We start from the raw sequence: 22,811 nt of genomic DNA, 5'->3' as shown, positions 1-22,811 counted from the left end.
CCCCAAAAGGGGATTTCTTTGGAGCCGCCACCTGCAGTCCCGGCACTATGGCCGTGTCCCGGGCGGTCCGAGCACCGGGGGGACAGCGCGGGGCTGGGGCGCTTCGGGTCCCTTTAGGGCCAGTTCGGGTCCCTTTAGGGCCAGTTCGGGTCCATTTAGGGCCAGTTCGGGTCCTTTTAGGGGTGGTTCGGGTCCAATTAGGGACAGTTCGGTCTGTTTGTGGGCGGTTCGGGTGCGTTTGGGAGAGGTTCGGGTCTGATTAGGGGCGGCTTGGGTCCAATTAGGGACAGTTCGGGTTCGTTTAGGGGCGGTTCGGGTCCATTTAGGGCTGGTTCGGGTCCGTTTAGGGCTGGTTCGGGTCCGTTTAGGGCTGGTTCGGGTCTGTTTGGGGGCAGTTCGGGTTCGTTTAGGGCCAGTTTGGGTCTGTTTAGGGACAGTTTGGGTCCGTTTAGGGCCGGTTTGGGTCTGTTTGGGGGCGGTTCGGGTCCGTTTAGGGACGGTTCGGGTCCATTTGGGGGCAGTTCGGGTCCGTTTAGGGACGGTTCGGGTCCGTTTCGGCCGCCCGCACCCCGCGGCCCTCACGGCCATGGCGGCCATGGCGGCGCCGTTGCCCCGGAGACGGCGCCGGAAGCGGCGCGCGCGCGGCCCCGCGCGTTTCCGCGTCCCCCGCCCGGCCCGGCCCCGCCGCCACCGCGAACACGGCGGGCCCCGCCACGGCCACCGGCACCGCCACCGGCCCCGGCACCGCCCGCAGCATGTCCCGAGTGCCCGTGGGGAAGGTACTGCTGCGCAACGTCATCCGCCACACCGGAGCGCACAACAAGGTGAGGCCCGGGCCGCCCGCGCCCGGCGGGGCCTGCGGGGCCCAGCGGGCCCGCCCGGGCTGTGGGGACAGCGGGAGGGTGCGGGGACAGGCCGGTGCTGGTCCCGGTACATCCCGGGGTGTGGGGATATCCCGGTGCTGGTCCCGGTACATCCCGGGGTGTGGAGACAGGCCGGTGGCGGTCCCGGTACATCCCGGGGTGTGGGGACATCCCGGTGACCGGGCAGATCGGGAGGTGCGGGGCAGGCTCCGTGCCCCTCTGCTGATCCTGCAGGGGAGAGCGGAAATGTTTGGCAGAAATAAAAGGAGTTTGGTAATTCGGCCACGTCCTCGGGGTCGCTTTAGGTTTAACCCTGTTCCGGTTTTACCCGACTTTCAGTTTCACTCCGTTTCTCTTGAGTCCTCACCCCGGGGTGAGGGAATGTGTCTGTATTTACTTAAAAAGTAGCAAATCTTTAGTAGGTTTTATTTGCTGCAGTGTTTATGTGCTTTTAATTGCATGAAACAGTTTGAACTTTGTGTGCACAGGCAGGATTTTAGTGCAAGATTAAGCAACTCCATTCAGTTTAGCAAACTAGTTCATGAATCATAATTCAGCAGGTCTGACCACCATCAGGAAGTTCTCTTTTGGCTACAAATGTGTGTAAATAATCCTTTGTTTGGGGATGGTAGGAAAGGTGGCTGTGAGTTTTCCTACCAGGAGTCTTGAGGTTGGTGCTGCATGACTGAATCTTCCCTGATGTTAAAGTCGTTCCCCTTTCTGTGACTTTCAGCTCCAGGAAGAGACAGAAATGTGGAAAATAAGGGAGTGGGAGAAGCAGACAGAAGAGACTTACTGGAAAAGGCAGAGCAGAATGCTGTCAGACACCTCCAGGTGAGGCACACCACAGAAATACTTATTTCCTCCCTGGAAAGAGGTGGCCCTTTCTGTGCTCCTTTAGCTGTGGCATGTCTGAGGTCCCAAGAGGATGGGGGGCTCTGAGGGGCTCTGGGCTGGCTGGGAGCTGTCCCCCCTGAAGGAGGGGAATGTGTGAGGTGCCAGGAGGATGAGGAGGCTCTGAGGGGCTCTGGGCTGGCTGGGAGCTGTTCCCCCTGAAGGAGCTCTTTCCTCCGCAGCAGCCGCATGCGCAGCGACGGCTTCGACGAGGAGGGGCACAGGGCAGACTGGAAATCCAGGAACCCGCAGCTCCTCGACCTGGTGGAAGATGATCTCCTCAGGGCCAGATCCTGGAATAAAAAGCTCTATGAATGCGAGGCCAACATGCCAGACAGGTCTGTGGGGGAATTCTGTGTTCTGTGGTTGTAATTCAAATGTCTTTTTGGAGCCCTGTACCGAAAAATAACACGTTTCTGTTTGGTGTGTGCTGTGATGAAATAAGCTTGAGCTTGTTTTGAGAATGAATAACTTGTAAAAACTTCTGCCATGTCACAGAATAACAAATTTGAGCTCATCTGTGGAGTTTCTAAGCCACACTAAGCTGCAAAAGCCCAGCCCTAAGCTTAATATTTGTTACTTTGCCCAATAAGCTTAAAAAAAAAAAAGCTTAGAAAAAAGGAACACAAGTGCAGGGTTGTTTTAAAGAAATCTGAGTTGTGGTTTGAGAACATAAGGTGTATTTAAATAGCACCAACCAAATCAGTCCCATTTCCTTTCTCCCTGTCTAAACTCAGATTCATTCTGTGGCTCTGCCTTTTTAGAATGGCATTTTTGTTCTCAGACACGTTGTCTGTTTTTAATGGATGGTTCTGCTTTCTTAAAGGTGGGGGCACAGTGGATATAAAGAGTTGTATCCTGAAGAATTTGACACAGACAGGTAAGGCAGACACCCCTACTGATGGATCCAGAATCTGCCTTCTGACAACTTCTGCAGGGAATTTTACAAACTGACTGTTAGATTTTGAATAGAGATCAGCCTTGAATGCAAAGCCTTACTGTTAAAAAACTCAAATCCATTAATGTGGTGTGAATCTTAGGAGAATCTTTTGTAGTAATTAAGATACACAGGTTTATCTGGATTTACCAAAATCTGTGAGTCTGGGAGGTAAATAAATTCTTGCAGTATCCTGGAGAGTGGAAAAACAAGATTTTAAGAGAGAATTAATTTTTTTTAACCTACACCCAGCAGAATCATCAATATTTTTCAGGCTTACAGATTGGATATAAACAAGATTTTAAGAGAGAATTATTTTTAAGCTACACCCAGCAGAATCGTCAATATTTTTCAGGCTTACAGATTGGATATAAACAAGATTTTAAGAGAGAAATATTTTTAAGCTACACCCAGTAGAATCATCAATATTTTTCAGGCTTACAGATTGGATATAAATGAGTTTCATCACTCAGTGGCTTTCAGTTCACCTCCTCCTGTTCTGTTTGCAGTGATCAGCAGGAGGGAGAGGAGCAAAACGCTGTCAATGGGAAGAAGAGATCCCACCTGGGGAAGCAAACAGCCCGCGAGTCCCACAAAAGGAAAAAAACCAAGAAATCCCACAAGAAGAAGCAAAAAAAGCGCTCACACAAAAAGAGGAAGAAAAAGAAAAAGGAGCAGGGGAGAACTTCCACAGATTCCTCCCGGGGGGACAGCGAGGCCTCAGAAGAGGAGACTCCAAGCGCCCGGAAAGGAAAACACAAGCGCAAGAAAAAGCCCAGGAAAGTGCCTGCCAAGGAACCTACCTCTTCTTCTGGGCAGGAGAGTGACTTTTCCCATGCAAGCAGCTCCAGCACCAGCAGCTCTGAGGACACTGAACCCGAGGGCAGAAAGGAGAAAAGGCCCCCCAGGAAGAGAAAGAAGCGGCACAGCTCAGCCCCAGAGAGGCCGAGCGAGGTGCCCGAGAAGAGGAGCAAGAGGAAGAACTGGAAGGTGGCAGGGGATGAGAAATCTGAGGACAGCTCTGATGAGGACTGAGGGGTCTGGGTGCAGCTCAAAGCAGGAGGGGAGGGCAGAGGCAGGTCTTTGTCACTCAGCACTGCTCCAACACTGTGGTTTACACACAGCCTGCCAGCCCACGGGAGCCTGGCTGTGCAGTGCAGGACAGCACCTCTCTGCCCCACAGCTTCACATTCTTTGGCTGTGATCAGGCTGGGGTTTTTTTTGGTTAAATTATGTTTGAACAGATTGCTCTTTTGGCTCACCAAAACAATGGCCAGTAGGAGAGAGGACAGGCTGACAAATCAAGCTGGTAATGGAGGAAATGTCACTGTAACCCCCACAGGAGTTTTGTCTTTCCATCCTGTACCAAAAGCAGAGCTGTGGGGAAAAAAGCACAGACACAGAGGGGAGCTGAGGGAATATTCCCATTCCTGCTGAAGGGGCAGTGACTTCTTCTCTAACAATGAAAAGAGCCACCAGTTCATTTGCTCGGTTTAGATTCCTGCCCAGAGCCTGCTGTGGGCTGGCCACCGTGTCTACCTTCCTTCTTTCCTTCTCTCTGGGGATGTGGAACCATTTGTGCTGACAGAGAGGCCTCGGTGGGTGTTGTGTCCTGTCTCTGCCCTGCCCAGTGTGTTACTGGAGAAACTGGTACCAGGCCGTTCTCCCTGCAGCGAACAGCCAAGCCTTTTAATAAAACAAATAAATCCAGATGTGTTTGATGCTTTTGTCATTGTTCTGGAGCACAGCCCAGGGACAGAGCACAGGGAGCCTGGGTGGTGCCTGTGTTCTCCCTGTGCTGTTTGTTTCTGCTTGACCACACTGGCAGGAGATGAAATCAGGGCACTGGGGAAATGTGTGGAGTGATTGTTGTGTCCTGGAAAAACACAAAACAGCATCAGTGGCCCTAAATCCTCACTCCAAGCTTTGATTGCTGTTCCTTTTTTCCTTTCAAATGGAAATAAAAACGGGATGTTCACGGAGGTGTTCATGGCGTGTACAAAGGTGTTTCAGTAGTGAACACACAGGTGAGCAGCACCTGGGTCTGCTGCGGGTGTTGAGGGATTAAAGATAGAATTACAGAATGGTTTGGGCTGGAAGGGAATTTGGAGATAATCCAGTTCCGTGAGCACAACACCTTCCACCAGGCTGCTCCAACCTGGCCTTGGGCACTTCCAGGGCTGGGGCAGCCACAGCCCCTCTGGGCAGCCGTGCCAGGGCCTGCCCGCCCTCCCCGGGAGGATTCCGTCCCCAGGCCCGGCCGTTCCCGGCTGCGCGGGGCGCTCGGGCCGCGCGTCCCGGCGCTGCGGGCGGAGGAAGCGGAAGCTCGGGCGGCGTTTCCGTGTCCGGGCGCGGTGCCCTTGGAGCGGACATGGCGCTGGCGCTGCTGCGGGCACGGCCCTGCGGGGCTGCCCTGGGTCAGTGCGGCCGGGAGCGGGGCGGGCGGGGAGCGGGGCACCGGGGGGACCGGGATCCGGGGGGTGCGGGACTCGGGGGGTGCGGGACCCCCGGATGATGCGGGAACCAGGAGGGGGCGGGCTCCCCGGATGGTGCGGGACTCCCGGGGGATGCAGGACCCCAGTGGCTGCGGGACCCCGAAGGGTGCGGGACTGCGAAGGGTGCGGGTCCCTGGTGGCTCCGGGGCCCCAGTGGCTCTGGGATTCCCGGACGGTGCGGGACCCCAGTGGCTGCGGGATCTCCAGAGGGTGCGGGACCCCGGCGACCGCGGGACCCCCGGAGGATGCGGGATCCCAGTGGCTGCGGAATCACGGATAGTGCTGGGCCCCCGGAGGGTGCGGGATGCCAGGAGGGTGCGGGATGCCAGGAGGGTGCGGGATGCCCGGAGGGTGCGGGATGCCAGGAGGGTGCGGGATGCCCGGAGGGTGCGGGATGCCAGGAGGGTGCGGGATGCCCGGATGGTGCGGGCTCCCCGGAGGGTGCGGGATGCCCGGATGGTGCGGGATGCCAGGAGGGTGCGGGATGCCCGGAGGGTGCGGGATGCCAGGAGGGTGCGGGATGCTCGGATGGTGCGGGATGCCCGGAGGGTGCGGGCTCCCCAGAGGGTACGGGATTCCCGGAGGGTGCAGAACCCCCGGAGGGTGCGGGACCCCCGGTGACCGCGGGCTCCCCGGCTGACCCCCCTCCCCGCTGTCCCCAGCTGTGCTCGGCCCGGCCCTGCTCCGCCGCCCCGCCGCGCTCGGTGCCGCCGTCGCTCGCTGCGCTCCGGGCCGAGACAGCCACGGCCCGCCCCGCCAGGGACACGGTACGGCCCGTCTGTGTCCGTCTGTCTGTCTGTGTCTGTCTGTCGGTGTTTGTGTGCGGGGCTCTCGCTTTCCCGGGATCAGGACCCTTTTCCCATCCCCGGAGCTGCTGGATGGAGCTCAGAGCACCCGGGTCTAGCACAAGGCATCCTGCCCGAGGCAGGCGCTGTGGTTAGATGGTCCTTTAGAGATGTCTATTCCGACTTCCAAATAGTCTGTGATTCTGTCAAGGGTGGGTTATAAAGGACCAGATTTTGGCTTGGGTCCTCCAAGGGACCAACAGCGAGGCAGGGATGAAGGACAGAGGGGATGGAGTTGGTACCCAAGAGGGACTTAAAAATAAGATGAGCTTTAAGGTCCCTCCCATCCCAAACCAGGCTGAGTCTGTAGTTTTTTTGGGCGCTTAGGAGATTTTAAGTGGCAGCTGTAACAAGGAACAGAAAAGATTTATCCATGGTACAGTGGTTTTCTTGATGTCTTGTTGTGTGTTGGAGGGTTACAGGTGTTACCAGCAAAGGAAAAAATGATCCTAAATGCCCATTGATATAAGAGAAAAGTCGTGAAATGCTGAGCGTTGTTAGATAGGGCAGTAACTGTGCAGAGATGTTATTTGTGATAAATAATCGTGCTGTTGTGGTGCCTCAGGCTGCGAGGAGTGTGTGTACCCTCACCTCCAGCAGCACTGTTACCAGTTAACAGCTCTGCAGGCTGCACTTTGCCCAAGTCCAAACTTCAGATCCTTTGCTTTCCTTGTCTTGTCACTTTCTTGATTTCTTTTCTCTGTGCCAAAACGAAGGAAAACATTTGCATTTTGCTTTAGGTGGATGAATGATATCTGTTAGTTGAGCACTTTGGAGGTGTTGCATTGGTAATTTCAGAGAGTCCATTCTTGATGGTTTCAGCCTGGGCTGGTGTTCTTGTTGTGTTTCCAAGTGTTGCTCAACACTGGGGTTTTGGTTTACAAACACTCCAGATTTCACAGCCATCCCTCCAGCCCTTGGCAGAGGGGCTTTTCCCTGAGAATGTTTCTCCTTGCAGGCAGTTCCAAGGCTGCATCTTTGCACTGGACAGGGGAGCGAGCTGTCAGTGTGCTGCTGCTGGGGCTGCTCCCTGCAGCCTACCTGTACCCTGGACCGGCCGTGGACTATTCCCTGGCTGCAGCCCTCACCCTGCACGGCCACTGGTAAGCACAGCAGGGCTCAACTCACAGCAAAAAAGGAGGTTTGGTAGCTCCAAACCTCATCCTGGTCCAGTGTAAAACACCTGGAAAAAGTCCTTGGTCTCCCGGGTTCTGTGACAGTCTTGATCTTTGGCAGGAGTGGTCGTGCTTTGGTCTTCCTTTCTCAAACTGTTCTCTCAGTCAGGAAAGGAATCCATAAAATTTTTTCTTAGGAGCACCTCCTTGCCCCTGGGAGTGAAGAATCCTGGGTGGTTTTAACCAGTGTTGTGTGAATAGAGGGAACAGAAAGAGGACAGATCTGTGTAAAAATAATATAAAAGTATTCTGCCTCTAAAGCTCTGTGTGCTGGCTTTGTACATCTCAGTGGTGATGAGGTTCTGCATAACAAAGAGCTCACAGCAAATTTTTCACTAAGGAGACCTGGATGATTATTTCCTTTATTCCTGGATGGATGTTTGCTCAGTGTAGTTCTAACTAGGAGTGGATCCAGCTCTGTGGGTTGGCCAGACTGGCAGCATCCCCCCTCCTGAGGTGATCCTGGTTTGGGAGTTCTTGCCACAAGGATGAAGCAGATTCTTGTGGTACTTTACGGGTGGTAGGTTTTCTTAAACCTCAGTTTTGCCCTTTGTTGGAATTTGTGCCAGGGATTCTTGCACTTTCCTTGCTCTGACCAGGAGCTTTTTTCCAAAACAAGCATCCTGTGTCCAACTATTGCTGAATAGTTCAAATCTGGACAGGAGTTCACTTCCAGATGTAGAAAAAACCTGAAAATATGCTGATTTCTTTGGTTGCCACTCTTCTAATCTAAATGCATACCCAGGAGTCTTCTGTGTCTTTGTGACAGTGGCTAGTCCCAGATATTTCCTTGGTTCTCTTCTTTTCCAGTCCTTCATAAGAAGGCAGATTCCAAGGGTTTTGTTGTCTGGAGAGCTGTGGTCAGCACAGCTTGGTTTCCCTAAGAAAACTCTGAGCCAATCTGTGCATTTTCAATAGAATCTGTGGAATATTTTTGTTTTGTTTTTGAAATAGATTCATCCTCTTTCTGAGTGGGAACTGAGCATCCTTCAGGAAAGGCTGGTGGCAGCAGGGGGAAAAAAAAAAAAAGTGAATTGGTAGAATGAGGACACGAAGTGTCTGGATTCCAGTGAGTGAACTTTGCTGATTTGAGCTTTTCTCTCTTGTTTAGGGGTCTGGGCCAGGTAATTACAGATTATGTGCACGGAGACGTGCCCATTAAAGTGGCCAACGTGGGGCTGTACGTCCTGTCTGCCCTGACCTTCGCCGGCCTCTGCCACTTCAACTACCACGACGTGGGCATCTGCAAGGCCGTGGCCATGCTCTGGAGCCTCTGAGGAGCCCAGCCCTGACACACAGATTGTCCTCTGCTGCCTCTGCTTCATCAGCTTCTGAGCGACATCCTGCACAGCAAAGGAACAGCCAAGGGTCCCCAGTGAGCCTGCAGGGGGCTCAGAGCTAGTTTAGAATATAGAGAAGAAAAAAAAAAACAAACAAAAACAAAAAACAGATTTAACTGGAGAATGCCCAGTGAGAGCGAGTGCATTCGAGCTGCACTGTAAATTGGGATGAGTTAATCACATCAGTGGCAGACTTGCATAGCTAAAGGGAACTCTCCTTGTAATACCAGCTTTAATGAGTGTTTTTCTAACTGTTGGTTGGTTTCTGTTCTGTATAACGAGCTTGGCTTGTGGAAAACTGAACTGCTGCTTCTGACATCAGTGTGTAAGGCAGACCCTGTAACTCTTGGGACCCTGGGAGTTGATGTAGAAAAGGGAATACTTTTTTTCTTAATCCATTCAATAAAGAATTTACAGAAATTTTGTGTGTGCTTCTGAACCATTTTTACTGCTTTTGGGTTGCCTGAAATGTTTTCTCTGCAGATAGCTCTGCTCTGCCTTACTTCATAAAACAAAGAATATTTGTATGAATTCATTCTTAGAGGTGACTTAGACTTAATACAAGAATAATTAGTGTCCCTTAGAAAATACAGCAAGGATTGACATAGAATAAAAATACTTTTGCAGATTGACTTTGGGAACATTCGACTTTCAAGGTTTTTATGTTCATCTGCAACACTTTTTTGAGATTTATTTTCTAAATACTCTGGTCTGTGTTGTCCTGTGTGACTGAAGAGACAAGAGGAGGCTGAGGGAATGCTCTGTTCTTTTAGGGATTTTTTAGAGGGGAACTGAGATTGTGTTTTTTAACTTTCTGCTTCGTCCTGCCTGACTTTCACAGTGCTAAGGAGTGGAAAGCTCTTTCCACATTCTCATGGTGCTTTTGTGGCCCTGTTAATAGTGAGAGGAAGAGAATTTGTGTTACCATCAGTGATTATGCAATGAACAGAACGACCGAGTCACTGTTTGAATTCTGATTCACTGCAAGAATTTCTGATTTATTTATTATTTTTTAAACATGGATTGGAAATTATTAGCAAAAGGACATAGCTGGCAAATTTTTTGTTAGTGTTGTAATCAGAGCTGTGGTCTGGTGTAAGTGCCAGCATCTGTTATTTTGGCCCAGGGAGGACCGTGCAGATGATGAGTCATGGGTCAGCTGAGGGTTTTTTCAAGGAAAGTGAGATTTCATCACACAGGATGCAGCTGAGCATGGTGTTTAAGCTATTGTGGTGAGAAATTCATTATTCTGAGAGTTCTGGGAATGTAAAAGCCCAAACCTAATTCAAAAGCTGCTTAGTCAACAGGCATTAAAGATTTTAGGGATCAAATTTTACAGCACATTATAGACACGCACATTCTTCTTTCTTCAGTGTGTAATTCTCTTCTGTCTGACTGGAAAACATTCTTCTGCTTCTTACCGAGAACTTGCATTTATTTTTTAATAAGTACTGAGAGTAGTTAAAACAAAAAGCTGACTTGTTTTGAATAAAGACAGACAAAAGTTTTCTTTATAAAAAAACAAACTGTATTTTCAAACCATTGAAGTGTCCCATCATAGGTTGTGATTTTCATTCTGACCGAACTTGTAAACTCATCTTCATGGTTTCATCCACTTCATCTTTGGACAGTTTCTTTAGGATTAATTTTCTCAAGCTGCCTTCCTCCTCAAAGGCCAAGAACATTCCTCGTTCCATTGAGTATTCAAACTTAAATGCATTGGGGCAGCAAGACGTGAATGTCTTTTTGAAAAAGATGATGTTGCTTTCACCAGGAATTTCCTTGGGAACTTCTCCTTCCTGAGGAAGGAAAAAGGGAACAGGTTAATCCCAGCACAAGCCCTGATCAGTTCTATTCCAGTTGTTAATTCTGCCTGTTGGGTTTGTACAGATGAGGAGAGGGAAGTGGATCCTCACCTTGAACCTGATGGTCATTTCTCCACATTCCCTCTCACAGCACATGTAATAACTTTTGTCTTCCACTTGGACACTGAAGGCCACGGGCAGCCCTGCCAAGGGCGTGGTGGTTTTGTAGCAGTGAATGCTGAAAAGCATCCCTTTGCCTGGAAATAAATGGGTTATTACTGATCAGCTGCTCAAAGGCAGCTGCAACAACTGAATAACTGAATTCAGTGATGTTTTACCATTCCTCTGCCAACTCTGGCTGCCTTGCCAGAATATTTTTCCTGACAGAAGAGCCAGGACTTGAATTTTTATGGCTTCTGGTTGTGCTTTGTGCCATCAGGCAATAACCAGGGTCCTCCAAGGCAGCTGAGGTCACCAGGCAGGGTGGGGAGGGGTCAGTCCCTTTTGTTTGCATGCAGAAAGGGAGACTGGCTGTCAGTAAAACAGAGCTGAATATAGGTGATCCAGAAATAAATATGTCCAATAAATAGAGCTGTAAATAAATTGCTGAAGCACCCCAAAAAGTCAAAACCAAAACGGTAAGTTTATAGTTAATATTAAAAGAAAGACAATTTAGTGCCAATACATTGTGTGGATTTTAAAATGATTTTTTGCACTCCAGTATAAAAAAAAAAAAGAGGAATTAAGAATTTTGTGATCAGAGCCAAGCAAAACTCTTAACAGCCCTTTTTCTGCATGTGACCTCCTGCAGGCTTTGGTCTTACCCAGAAATCTCATCCATCACTAATGCCTAAGACACAAAATTTCACTCTCAGATTAATTTTATTCTTCCAAATGAAGTTCTAAGTCCTTATTCTCAGTCCCATCATTGAGCAGATGATCACAAAGACTAAAACCACGTCTGGGATAAAGCAGCAGAGCAGTGGTGATGGTTTCAGTCTGGAAATTACCAGATTGCATCTCCTGGTCTGTCACATTCTCAAAGGCTGCCACGTTCAGGTCAGGGCGCACCACCAGCAGTTGGCTGTTCACATTCCTCAGCACTCGGTGCAGGGTCTTCTCCTTGCACAGGGCATCACACTCCAGCTCTGCAGGAATAATGAAGGAAAAGTCTTCATATTTTAGCTGCTGTCTCCTCTCCAAAGCTTGGCAGTTTGCTGCCAGCCTAATCCTGGCATTACAGATGTCATGTGAAACTAGTTCTTAGAACAACTTGAAACAAAAGGAAAAGCAGCATCACCTTTTACCCCTCTGCTTGAAGCAGATTTTCCAGAATACAGGAATTTATTTATGTAAGCAAGTAAAGCTGCTGTGTTTGTTAGTGCTGGTTAATGAGAATTCGGAAGCATCAGTTCTCTTTTGCCCAACAATTGAAGTGCATTGAAAGGAAGCCACTACCCAGTGTCTTATGAGGAATTAATGCAACATCAGCATCAAGAAGGAGCAGTGGAGCTGTGGCTCTGGTGTTTTTGCAGCCACTCTCAGTTTGAAACTTGTCCTCTCTGGGTTAGTAAGTGTGAAATGAGTAACAAATTCACAAAAGATGAGTTCTCGGCTTACCATCGTCGTCTTGGTTCCATGTGAGCAGTGAAAAAAAAAGGAAAGAAAAACAACATTAAGCTCTGCCCCCACAAAAGAAGTCACTTTGAGCCCAGGCAGCCACCTACGTGTTCCCTCAGCCCAGTGCCACCAAAGCTGAGCTGCTGTCACTACAAACAGGGTTTATCTGGGAGCAAAACAAATGAAAACCCAATCATTTGAGAGCTGCAGTCACCACCAAACCAGAGGTATGCAAATCGCTTTTTTAGGGTTATTTAAGAAGGTCACTCCAAGCCTAAAACGGAAGAATAATTGTATGCAAATGTTTTGGTTTTATCGGTGCCTTTAAGTGAACAAAAGGACAAGAAGAACTCATTACAAGTTGCTTTTAAAGAAGAAATTGTTTTCTAACTGACGTCTTTCCATGAGGCCGGAAATTACTCATTCACTCCAAGTTCACCCTCCAGTATTCCAATGCTTCTGAGTGTCCGTCCCCAGATTTTTTCAAACAAGCAACAAATATTCTCCTGACTCAAATACTTGGCTAACAACACTTAAAGCTGAAGCTTATGGAAATCAGACTGACAAAGGAATTGTGTTAAATCAGTTAATTCAGACAGAAAAGATTGTTATTAAATGCTCTAATTACCGTCAAAATAGAGGCAGAAATTTTCCCCAAGTTTTACTGCATACACCAGAATCTCTTCAGGATTCATCTTCACCCTGCCCACAGCACAGGGAGAGGAATCAGAGTTAAGCTCGATGCTTCTTACCCCATAAAGGGATAAAAGTTAAGTCTGCACAGACTGATCTTACCAGGTTCCCCCTAGAAAAGCACGAGTTCCAAAATACCCAAAAGTTAGAACCCATTCTGAATGCCCCCAAGAAATGTCATCCCTTGCACTAAAGATAATAAATGTCTTAAAACCAGGTGAACAATGGGGAGCTCTGACTCTTGTACTGGGATTTTATTGTGCAATCAAAATCGCCAGCTCATTCCAAAGCTTTCTCACGAGTTGAAAATGACTTTTTCTATACAAAGTGAGCAATATCAGTGTAAGTAAACACGCACACCCAGATGGATTAGGGTGGGGAATCACCGTAGTTTTCTTTGTCCCTTTAGCAAAGCACTTTGAGGACTGTATTTGAGAGTGATTTTTTTTTTTCTCTCTGTAATTTCTATGTTTTTGATCTAGCTGTAGCTGTGCAGAAGAGGCGGCAGCTCCAGCAGCATCTTTGTTTGCAAATATGCACATCCAGGCCTTGGAAACGAGATACCACAACTCCCCACCGTGCAAGCCTCATTCTTAGCACATTAACCACAAAGTCCTGTTATTCTAAAGCTCAGGGGCAAGCACGGGCAGGATTTTTGACAGAGGATTAAAAGAAAAAGTGGCCCTTGGTTTAATTTTAGTGGGTAAAACAAAATTACTTTGCTTCTCCCCTTGGTCACAGAATCAAAAAAATTGGAAAAGACCTGCAGGATCATCAAGCCCAACCTTGAGTAGTAAAAGACAATTATATAGACCTTTTACCGAGGACGTTTGAAACTAAGGGCAGAATCCCAAAGGAGCTTCCGACTATTGGAGGTAAAATGACTCACCCTGAGAAGCCGCAGGGTGCGCGCCTGGCAGCAGAGGTGGCTCTCGGTGGTCCTTTCTGGCTCCTCGGGAGCGTTCTCTGGCTCCTCGGGAGCGTTCTCTGGCTCCTCGGAAGCCTCACCCGGGCGATGGGAGCCGGGAGAAACGCAGGGTGCGTGGATGGGATTAGAAGCAGCTCTCGGTGGTCCCTTCTGGCTCGCCGGGAGCCTCAGCGGGGCGATGGGAGCCGGGAGAAGCGCGGGTGGGAGCAGAGGCAGCTCTCGGCGGTCCCTTCTGGCTCCCCGGGAGCCTCAGCCGGGCGATGGGAGCGGGCAGAGGCGCAGGTGCGGAGCTGTGCCAGGGCCACCCCCGGTCAGTGCCCCGCCGCCGCCGGGGATGCCCCAGCCGCAGGGAACGGAGCGCTGCTCGGCGCTGCCGGGAGGGGCTTTATAGCGCCTGGGGCGGCCGAAATCAGGTCCCCTTCCCGAGGTCTCTGCCCACGTCCGCTTTTCTCGCACGGCATTTCCCCTCCTCGCTGCGGGAGCCAGCGCCTATGCAAATCCGGGGTTACCAGGGAGGCTCGGTGCCGCTCGGTGCGGCGCTGCTGTCCCCGGGATCGCCCCGTGGCCCCGGCACAGCCCCTGCGGCCGCCCCGCGGAGCCTCCGCGGCAGGTGCTGCCTGTGCCCGCCCGGCTCCCCCGGGCCGGCTCCCTGGAAGGCGCTGTGGGATGGAAATCACCGCGCTGCCGGTGGCAGCAGTGCCCGGGAATGCTGGCACGGGCTGGGGAATGTCCCGGGCCAGCCCTCGGTGCAGCGGGGCTGCGTGGGAGGAGTTCGGCTCCCGGTCTGAGATAACGCCCCGTCCCGGCATCCCGGGCACTGCTGAAAGCGCCAAACGCTGCGGCTGCATTTCTTTTTTTCAGGACAAGCCCTAAAAGCCAGGGCAGCGAGCTTAGGACTGAATAATTTCCCAATTTGTTACATCTCCATGCCTGGATTTGGTGTTTCTACCGCTGGTCAGAGGCTGGGGCACCCAGCCCTGCAGCTTGGTGGGTAAATTGAGGAGCCCCAAGTTGTGAGGGTGATGGAAACCTCCAAATCCCCACATCGAACCCAAACCCAAGTCCCCCAGACATTCTCTCAGCTGTTCACATGCCTTTTACTGCTCCTGGAGTTAAAAAAAAAAAAACCCTCAGAGTTCATAGGGAATACTTTAATATCTGTATGACAAACATGGGAGATGATTTTGAGGTTCAAGGCATATCTTCCAACTTTGTTTGAAATTGTAAAGACAAAAGCACTGCCTCTTTTACTAATAACACTGGATTTCGGCTTGTTTAGCCAAAAATATTTTTCAAAAATTAATGCTGTGCTAATAATTTATCATTTAAGTTTAAATAGACATTCAGATTTTTTTTTTCTATGGCTGTTGGCACTAATATTTTCGGCCTATTGATACTCCATACAAAACTATCAGGAAGGAGGATTTGGTCTTTCATGTCAGCCTTAAAATTAGTTCCTGAATTAGTTCATTGAACACATTGAATAAAAGGCATTTCCTTCTCTTTTGTGCACATATTTGCATTTTTTCAGGACCAGATCTAACTCATACAATAGCTTTTGGGGGACAGTTGAAACCTTTATTTCTCCTGGAATTTAATATCTCCAATCTTAGAGGAACTGAAACTACTTTTAGAGTAAGGGCTTAGAATATTTTGTTCTAATATTAAAGGAACTGGAACTCCAGTACGAGTGAACTCTCTCCCCTTAGATAATTGTCTTTTAATGTTACTTTTAGTCTGAGTTTTATTCATAGACTATCATATCCATAAGATAATGGAAATGAAAATTCAGATGTTCCGACTTGTTTTACCTCAGCTGCTCTGTTAATAAAAGCATAACACAATTAAGTGAATGTGTCAAAAATGTTCTCCTAACACCTCCTATAATATCTGTTTCTTATCTTTAGACAGTAATGCTAATAACATAATTACCTATTAAATATTTGACAATTAAATGAAGTGGGCCATGGCAGCTTATTAAAAGTTTTTCCTACTTTGAGGAAGTATGTACTTCTCGTTCTTTCAGCAGTTTGATTTCTCATGCTGATAATTTAATTTTTCTGTTTGGATGGTGTATGTGAGATACAGGTCCTTTCCTCTTTTCAAAATAGAAGATAGACAAAGAAAGAAAAAGAAAAAAAAAGGTCAGAGGCAAACTTTACATAGCATCATATACAATAACTTAAAATCAAATATCATAAAATAACATACCATAATGCAAATCACATAATATGGCATAACATAAATTCAGATTTCACTGAAACGGTGGACAACGTAGTGGACAATGACATGATTTAGGAAGGCAGTGACTTGCTGTGGTGTTTAATCTCTTTGAATGCCCAAAGTTCTCTCCTGAATTGTGGTGTCCTGTTTGTTCCTCTTGCAGAGGAGCCACAGGGTGTATGTATGTGAGACTCAGGTCTTTTCTTCTCTTCAAAACAGAAGATTGAGAGAAGAAGAAAGAATTTTTTTAAAAGAAAAGGAGAGAGGATTAAAAAAAAAAAAAAAAAAAGCCAGAAGCAAACTTTACGTAACATCACATACCACAACTTAAATCACATCTCATAAAATACCATTTAATTACGTGGATCACATGGCCTTGACATTAACATAAATTCAGATTATTTATTTCACTGTAGGGAAAAGACACGATTTAGGAAAGCAGTGACTTGCCGTGGTGTTTAATCCATTTGCACGCAGAAATTTCTCTCCTGTGGTGAGAAATGTAATCCCTTTGCCCGTAGAAGGTTCTCCCCTGGGCTGCGGTGTCTGTTCCTCCCCTCGCACACAGAACTTCTCTCTGAAACCAAACACCATCATCACCTACAGAAGTGAAACACAACCTCGCCGAAACAGAGCTCTATTCTCCATTCTGGAGGGAGAGAAAATGGTTTTAGGAGCCGTGCACTGTGCTGGTGTTACTCATTTCACTGTTAACTCAGTGTTTTTACACATCTTAGTGTTTTTACTCATTTTAGGTGTGTCACTCATTTTGGTGATGTGCTCATTTCTGGCTCCTGTTTCGGGGCAGATCCACCGAGCATGAAACGCATTCCAAGGATTTGGCTTAGAAGGTGAAGTTTGACGGGAGATGTTGGAGGGACTATTTAAAGCTTTAATGGCTGGAGCCGCCGGTGCCGGGGCCGCTCCCCGGGCTCTGAGGGCACCTGGGCCGCTCCCGGCGCTGCACCGGGCCCGGCCCGGCCTCCGGGGGTGCTGCCGGCCTGAGGGGAGCGCCTGTGCCTTCCTTCTCGTCCCTTGTCCCTTGTTTCCCGTCCCTTGTCCCTTGTTTCCCGTCCCTTGCCCCTTTTCCCTTGTCCTTTTTCCCTTGTTCCCTGTTTCTCGCCCCTTTTCCCTTGCCCCACAGTCCGGCCCCTCAGGGCCGCCGCCGGCCCCAGGCCCGCCCGCCTGAAGGGGAAGGCGCGGGGATCCCTCCTGGCCGCCTCGGTGCCCTCAGGCTCTGGAGGGCTGACAAAGCCCTCTCATCTCCATCCTCTGGAGGGATGAGAAAGGACTAAATCTCCTCGGATATCGAATTGAGGCTGGCCGCGCCATTCCCCCGCCGTCTCCGGCCCCTCCGAGGAGCTGCCCCCGCCCCGTGAAGGCAGCGCCCTTGGAGAGGAACCAGCTGCAGGTTTTACACGTTTTTATTTAAACATTCTCCCCAGCGTGGCCGTTCGGCAAACACCGCGTGCTTTTCGTGAGACAGCCCTGGCGAGCAACTCGCAAAAAGCAGATAAGACTAGAAATAAAAGCAAAAAGATGGAGGTGAGCGGTGCTGTGTGGAGGAGGACCCCCCCCATCCCAAGTCCTCCTCAGCACTGAAGGCACAGAGATCCACGGCACTTTAGGGAGCTTTAGGGGAACAGAAACAACTTTTTCATGTGGGGAAACTGCAGTTTCTCTGGGGGCTTGAAGCCCAACAAAATTGGGTAAGCACTGGGATATATTCATGTAAAATTTCTTGACAGCGAGCTTCTGAAGTACACCAGCTTTTACTGAGAGATATATACTACATGTATCTATCTATATATATAAATATGTGCATATATATAAATAAAGAAGTGTGTTTATATACAGAGATCTCAATCTGGTACTTCCCACCCATTCCCCAAGATGCTCACGATACTGTGAACCCACTCGCATTTTCTCCAAAAACACCCTCAAAGATCTTTTTAAACCTCTTCTTTCTCTCAGCTAAACTCTGTGTGCAAAGCTTGTTTTAAATCTGAGAATCTGTATTTCTCCTAATGTGCTCTGTTGTTAGAATGAAGCTTCAGAAAATCCTCAGTTGTCTGACAAAACAGATTTCGTTCCTTCCGAGGACTCGCAGTCCCTTTCCAAGCCTGAACCACTGGAAAAGGTTTTAAATGGTGATTAAATGTACTGGAAGTAAGTATGGAATGACCTAATTTCCAGTTGAGATTCATCCTAATGTTTAAATACTTTTTTTTTTTTTTTTTTTTCTCCTAACAGAGATGGGTCAAGAAGTTAATAACTTGTTATCAAAGTATGCTGACATTATAAGGCAAGTTAACTTAGTGTTATTTGCACAGCAATTTTAAAATTTGCTAGATAAGATGGATGGGTGGCTGCCGTTTAGGGAAATTAACACTGAAAACTGTCAAACATAGATCTTGAAAGAAAAATGCTGATTTTTATTACAACAGAGGATTAATTTGGTCAGAAGCTGGGTGTTGATAGACAACCCATTTTTAAGACAAACATAAAAGTAGTGAGAAAGTTAATGGCATTAGCATTGATTTTTAACTACAGATTTCTTCACTTAAGTTCAAGAGCAGCTTTGGATTCTTCTTATGTCCGGGAACTTGATGGGATCTTGAGAGAAGCCAGGGCCATAGACGACCACTTAAAGCAGAAAAGGGAGAAGCTGAAACAGAGATTCGCTGTCATCGCCAATAGTCTGCAAAGCTAAATGGAGTTTGTTATGGAAATGCAGAGCCAAAGTTTTGTCTGTGTATGAAAACAAACTTGGACGAGTGTTTTGATGTCAGTTTCTTGTATAAATATTTCTGTCAGTTCAGGAAACTTCCAACAAGTTAAGCAGCTACTTAGTGTTTATATACATAGTGTAGTGGTAGTTAGTAAAAATAATTTTGAATATCTGTTTTAAATCCTGTGAGTCAAGGGATTAAGGCATTAAGCTATGGTAACCCATTAAACATAGCAAAAATTCTGTGAAACATAGAAACTTACAATGTAAGTGGGAAATGACCTCAGATTATTTCATGTTAACCATTTTCTGATTATGCTTTTTTAAAATTCCTTTCTACTTTAAAAAAAGTTTTTGTGCTAAAATATTAATAGAATATATTTGCAATGTTATTTCCACTTTGCCTCAGAATGTAAACAGGTTGAAAAGATCAACTTAGAAATAAGAGAGTTCTATAAAGGACTTGGAGAAAGTACAAAGTCATAATTCCAAATGCATTGTAATACTGGTACATGTGTTACATTTCAAGCCCATTTTGATATAAACCATAAGGCTTTGCTGGTGATGTCAATAAATAAATAGATGATGTTAACATGATCTAGAATTACAGTGTTATTTTGTCATTTGGCTACTTGAGTGTTGTTTGCTGATACTCATTTTTTCTGAGAACACTGAGCCCTTTTTCTTTCTTGTCATTGGACTCTGATTAAAAAAAAAAAAAAAGAAACATGGAAAGTACAAAGGATCATTTGTACAAAGTATGGGGCTTATGTAATAAAGAGGAGTGCTGGAACAAGATATATTTCCATCTTCACCCCAGTGGTGTGCAGTGATTTCCTCCTGAAATCCTCTCAGACCTAATCCACCCTCCTTTCCTCCTTTCCTGAGCTCCGAGCCGAGTGTGCTACGTGTCACAGCAACATGATTTAAAGCAAAGAATGAGAGGAACTGGACATGTAGGGTGAGGTTTAGATCCCTAAAGATGCAGATATGTCCTTAGCAGGATTTTCAAAGTGCCTAAGCATGGTGTAAGCGCCTTACCCGCTTAGGAATTTTGGAAAATCCCATAAGGTGCCTATCTGCATCTTTAGCATCTGAAGGCTTTCCAAAGTCTCACCACTGCTCTGCCATCATATTCAGCAGTCTCCTGTTTTTTTTCCCTGATACTCTCACACTTCTCTGTTCATACAGAGATATGTGGGTGAAAAGGAGAGGATTTAAGAAGTGACATTTTCTAAAATATTGTGCTGAGTGTTTCTCAAACCTGTAGTGATTTCTCATCTGCAGTGATGACACAACCCAGGGTTTCAAATGACGTCTGCCAAGGGCCTGAACTCAGACACTTACACACAGTTATTTATGAGTAATAAAGAAAAGTCACACAAAGTTTAAGTGCTGAGGAACATCAGCCTGTTGTTGCATTTTAGCTGTTTGTGCTCGGGGAAATTGTGCAGCCTTTTTAGGTCATCTGGATTGGGATTATCTCCATTTAGTTTATGTGGCCAATATATCCAACTATTAGTAAGTGTCAGAACTTAGATATTGAGATACAATAATTTCATAAGTTTTTTTCCCTTAGGGGATCAAGTGTTCCTGTCGCAGCAGTTTGATCTATTTGAAAAGTCATAAAATCCAACAAAAATGAGTAAAACTCCACTTTTTAAAACAATGAAGGACTGCTTAGTTCAGTTCAATCAAAGATATATTTTCAGAATGATTACTCTTGTTTTTCTACAGTGATTTCTTGTCCAGTTGTCTGTCATTCCAATTAATAGCATTCAATAGAGTGGATAATAAGAGGAATTTAGAATTTGAACAGACGTTGAAAGTAAAGTCAGAGAGTATGGCCACAGTAATATAGGTGAGCTTATGAACAGTGTGGCTGTAATTATTGATTTTTTTTTTAATTACTAAGAGCAACAAAACTTCTTGTTTTGCTACACAAATATAAGTGAGGAGATATATATATTAAAATAAGTAAAATTAATTAAATATCTATTTTATAGAGTTAAGGCTTGAAATGGTGAGTTCAGAAAGTTTAAAACATCCATTGAAAATAAATCAGCCTCTCCTCTTCTGAAGTTAAATAACATTTCAGCAATGGAAATACATTAATCATACCTTTATCTCTCCCTCATTAATGGGAGCTTTCTATAATTATTAATTAATTGAATTATACAGAGCACTTTTCTGCTGGCTGCTCTTTAGTGTTCCACTCAATATCTTAATACATGGACATGCTCATTACACACTGTTTTCCCTCTAAACCATTAAAAAATAAAAAAAATTATCACTTTCCTATTTGACTACAACTCATCCAGGCCATGAATGATGCTGCTGATTTGCCCTATTATGGATTTCAGTGTTTATTGGGAGAAAAAAAAAAAAAAAAAAATTATCTTCTGATCTGACCCTAAAGGCTCCTTCATGGTCTCCCTGAGGAGTGAGAAACCCACCTGGCACCCATCCCATCCCTATCCGCTTTCCAGTTTTACTGCAGGAGGTTTGGACAGAAAATTAATTGGCTTTAAAGCTGCTAAATCTGATCAGCAAAGCTCTGCTGGTAACTACGTTTTCTTTTAAGCTTCTCCCCTCCTCGTTTAAGCTCCAGCCTATAAATTAACAAGAAGGTCTAAGATGACAGATCAGTAACAGAATATAAATGGATTTTTCTTAAAATCTGGAAGCATCTTAGACGACGTTCCGACCCTCTTGGAGTCAAGGGGATCTTGACACTGAGCCTTTGCATTTCTGAGCTTGCTGTGAATTTCTTCACAGGCTGGAAAGTGTAAGTGATGAAAAACTCAGTTCCTCTCATTGCTTCTTCTATTATCTAAACGCTAAAAATGGGAAATTACATAATGCAGAGCATTTAGATTATAAGTGATAATTCTTTCCTGAGAAAAGGCTGATTTTGATTGTTTACTTAAAATGAAACTCCTTTTTGGCATAAATGTGTGTCAGAATAGAAAAAGACCAAATCTAGTAGGGAATAGAGGTGTTTAGGCTCAGGACATTCTGTCCAGAACTAATCAAAATTTAATTTTGCTAATGGTAGAATGTTTGACCTTTGAATTGTCATTGAAGGTGGCAGTAGAAAAGAACAGAGTGAGCATTTTGCATCATCAGGGGAACACCCAGAAAAAAAAGTAGGGCAAAGATCCACAGCTCAGTCAGCCTAAATCCCATCCTGGAGAGAGTCTGGAGGAAATTTCTTAACAATAAATTTAAAAATTCATTTATGAGAATAGCTGGCTTAATATGGAAAAATTACCAGTGGGTACAGCTTGGTGTAAGGTCATTGACACCATTGTGTATGATGATATAGAAAATAAGAGCAATCAGCAAGTAGGGGCAAAGAAATGAGTTAAAAAGTCAATGAAGACTCTTTTGTTTCCTCATAGATCAGCCCATGTGGTATTGTATAGTGATCTGCTTCCAGCTTTGCTTATTCCACATTATCCCAAATGATTTAGAAAAAGGACTTTAGAGGATATAATTTATTTAATAAAGAGCAGCACACTAAAAGTCCCAAATGCGTCAATAACATACATTAAAAATTCATTGTAATCTTAAGAAGATGAAGGGTCGAGTGAAAATCAAGATTTCCAGAAACCAGAAATAATAAAGAGCTGAGAAAAGATGATCTGTGGGAAAAGGTTGAAGCGGTTGGGTTTGTTGAGAGAAAGCACAACTCAAGGGAGGGAATAATAAGAGATGAGCTCTAGAAGTGCAGGGCGGACAGGGAGAAATCAGCTTAATTCGCAGCGGGTTTCGGATGAGAACTAATCCGTCTGTGCAATGGGGTCCCTGCAGTGCTGTGCCTGCCGCCCTGCTCCCTCTCCAGGCACAGCGCAGCCTTTAAGAGCTGCTTAATGAAACGAAAGAAATGTTCCATCCCAATTCCAAAGCGCCGGCAGCCCCTGGAATCCCGCAGGGAAGGGTCTGTCCTGGCTCCGGCTCAGCCGGGAACAGCAGAGCTGCTGGATCTGCTGCTGGGGGAATCTGAGGTGGCAACCAATGCTCCCGAAACCCTGAGATTCGTTAAGGTGCAAGATGGCTCCTCAGATTTTGAAACAAATATTTTGCATCCCAAGTATTTCTGGGAGGCGAACACGAAGGCGAGGTGACGGGAATTCCCGAAGGAATCACCTGGAAGCCTGGCTGCTCTGACACACAGCTCCCCATCCAATTCTCGCCTGTGTGCCCGTCTCTGCGGCCAGCGCAGGGCTCTGGAGCGCTTTCCGCGGACGCGGCAGTGC

At 46.7% G+C, this 22,811-nt stretch overlaps 4 protein-coding genes across 4 annotated transcripts; 3 read left to right on the top strand and 1 right to left on the bottom strand.

Moving 5' to 3' along the window:
- Positions 1-667: 667 nt before the first annotated feature.
- NKAPD1 (NKAP domain containing 1) lies at positions 668-4,421 on the top strand. Its single transcript, XM_083877886.1, has 5 exons — positions 668-824; positions 1,597-1,697; positions 1,940-2,095; positions 2,584-2,637; positions 3,204-4,421. The coding sequence occupies exons 1-5, from the start codon at positions 756-758 to the stop codon at positions 3,727-3,729; spliced, it is 906 nt and encodes a 301-aa protein (XP_083734012.1). The 5' UTR covers positions 668-755; the 3' UTR covers positions 3,730-4,421.
- A 630-nt stretch (positions 4,422-5,051) lies between these two features.
- SDHD (succinate dehydrogenase complex subunit D) lies at positions 5,052-8,969 on the top strand. The gene is made up of 4 exons (XM_083878105.1): positions 5,052-5,111; positions 5,852-5,956; positions 6,993-7,137; positions 8,321-8,969. Exons 1-4 carry the CDS (start codon positions 5,066-5,068, stop codon positions 8,484-8,486), a joined length of 462 nt encoding a protein of 153 aa, XP_083734231.1. The 5' UTR covers positions 5,052-5,065; the 3' UTR covers positions 8,487-8,969.
- Positions 8,970-9,714: 745 nt separating this feature from the next.
- IL18 (interleukin 18) lies at positions 9,715-13,832 on the bottom strand. Its single transcript, XM_083877889.1, has 5 exons — positions 13,557-13,832; positions 12,603-12,676; positions 11,365-11,502; positions 10,466-10,611; positions 9,715-10,348 (listed from the first exon to the last, which is right to left on the bottom strand). Exons 2-5 carry the CDS (start codon positions 12,667-12,669, stop codon positions 10,121-10,123), a joined length of 579 nt encoding a protein of 192 aa, XP_083734015.1. The 5' UTR covers positions 12,670-12,676; positions 13,557-13,832; the 3' UTR covers positions 9,715-10,120.
- Positions 13,683-18,531, top strand: TEX12 (testis expressed 12; the record flags this gene model as incomplete). The annotated part of the gene is made up of 4 exons (XM_083877931.1): positions 13,683-13,877; positions 17,863-17,968; positions 18,072-18,123; positions 18,387-18,531. The coding sequence occupies 4 exons, from the start codon at positions 13,683-13,685 to the stop codon at positions 18,529-18,531; spliced, it is 498 nt and encodes a 165-aa protein (XP_083734057.1).
- Positions 18,532-22,811: the final 4,280 nt, after the last annotated feature.

This window comes from Zosterops lateralis, assembly GCF_965231275.1.
Source record: "Zosterops lateralis genome assembly, chromosome: 25".
NCBI classification, from domain to species: Eukaryota; Metazoa; Chordata; class Aves; order Passeriformes; family Zosteropidae; genus Zosterops; species Zosterops lateralis.
This window is presented reverse-complemented; position numbering and strand designations above follow the sequence as displayed.

What these genes read in the sequence shown, in the direction of transcription:
- NKAPD1 (XM_083877886.1), top strand. Translation starts at nt 756, where the DNA reads ATGTCCCGAGTGCCCGTGGGGAAGGTACTGCTGCGCAACGTCATCCGC. An exon ending in ACACCGGAGCGCACAACAAG is followed by an intron (nt 825 to 1,596) that starts GTGAGGCCCGGG and finishes TGTGACTTTCAG; the next exon opens with CTCCAGGAAGAGACAGAAAT. An exon ending in GAGGCCAACATGCCAGACAG is followed by an intron (nt 2,096 to 2,583) that starts GTCTGTGGGGGA and finishes GCTTTCTTAAAG; the next exon opens with GTGGGGGCACAGTGGATATA.
- IL18 (XM_083877889.1), bottom strand. Translation starts at nt 12,669, where the DNA reads ATGAATCCTGAAGAGATTCTGGTGTATGCAGTAAAACTTGGGGAAAAT. An exon ending in AGACCAGGAGATGCAATCTG is followed by an intron (nt 10,612 to 11,364) that starts GTAATTTCCAGA and finishes ATTTATTTCCAG; the next exon opens with GCAAAGGGATGCTTTTCAGC. An exon ending in AAATGACCATCAGGTTCAAG is followed by an intron (nt 10,349 to 10,465) that starts GTGAGGATCCAC and finishes TTCCTTCCTCAG; the next exon opens with GAAGGAGAAGTTCCCAAGGA.
- SDHD (XM_083878105.1), top strand. Translation starts at nt 5,066, where the DNA reads ATGGCGCTGGCGCTGCTGCGGGCACGGCCCTGCGGGGCTGCCCTGG. An exon ending in CCCGCCCCGCCAGGGACACG is followed by an intron (nt 5,957 to 6,992) that starts GTACGGCCCGTC and finishes TTCTCCTTGCAG; the next exon opens with GCAGTTCCAAGGCTGCATCT. An exon ending in CTCACCCTGCACGGCCACTG is followed by an intron (nt 7,138 to 8,320) that starts GTAAGCACAGCA and finishes TCTCTTGTTTAG; the next exon opens with GGGTCTGGGCCAGGTAATTA.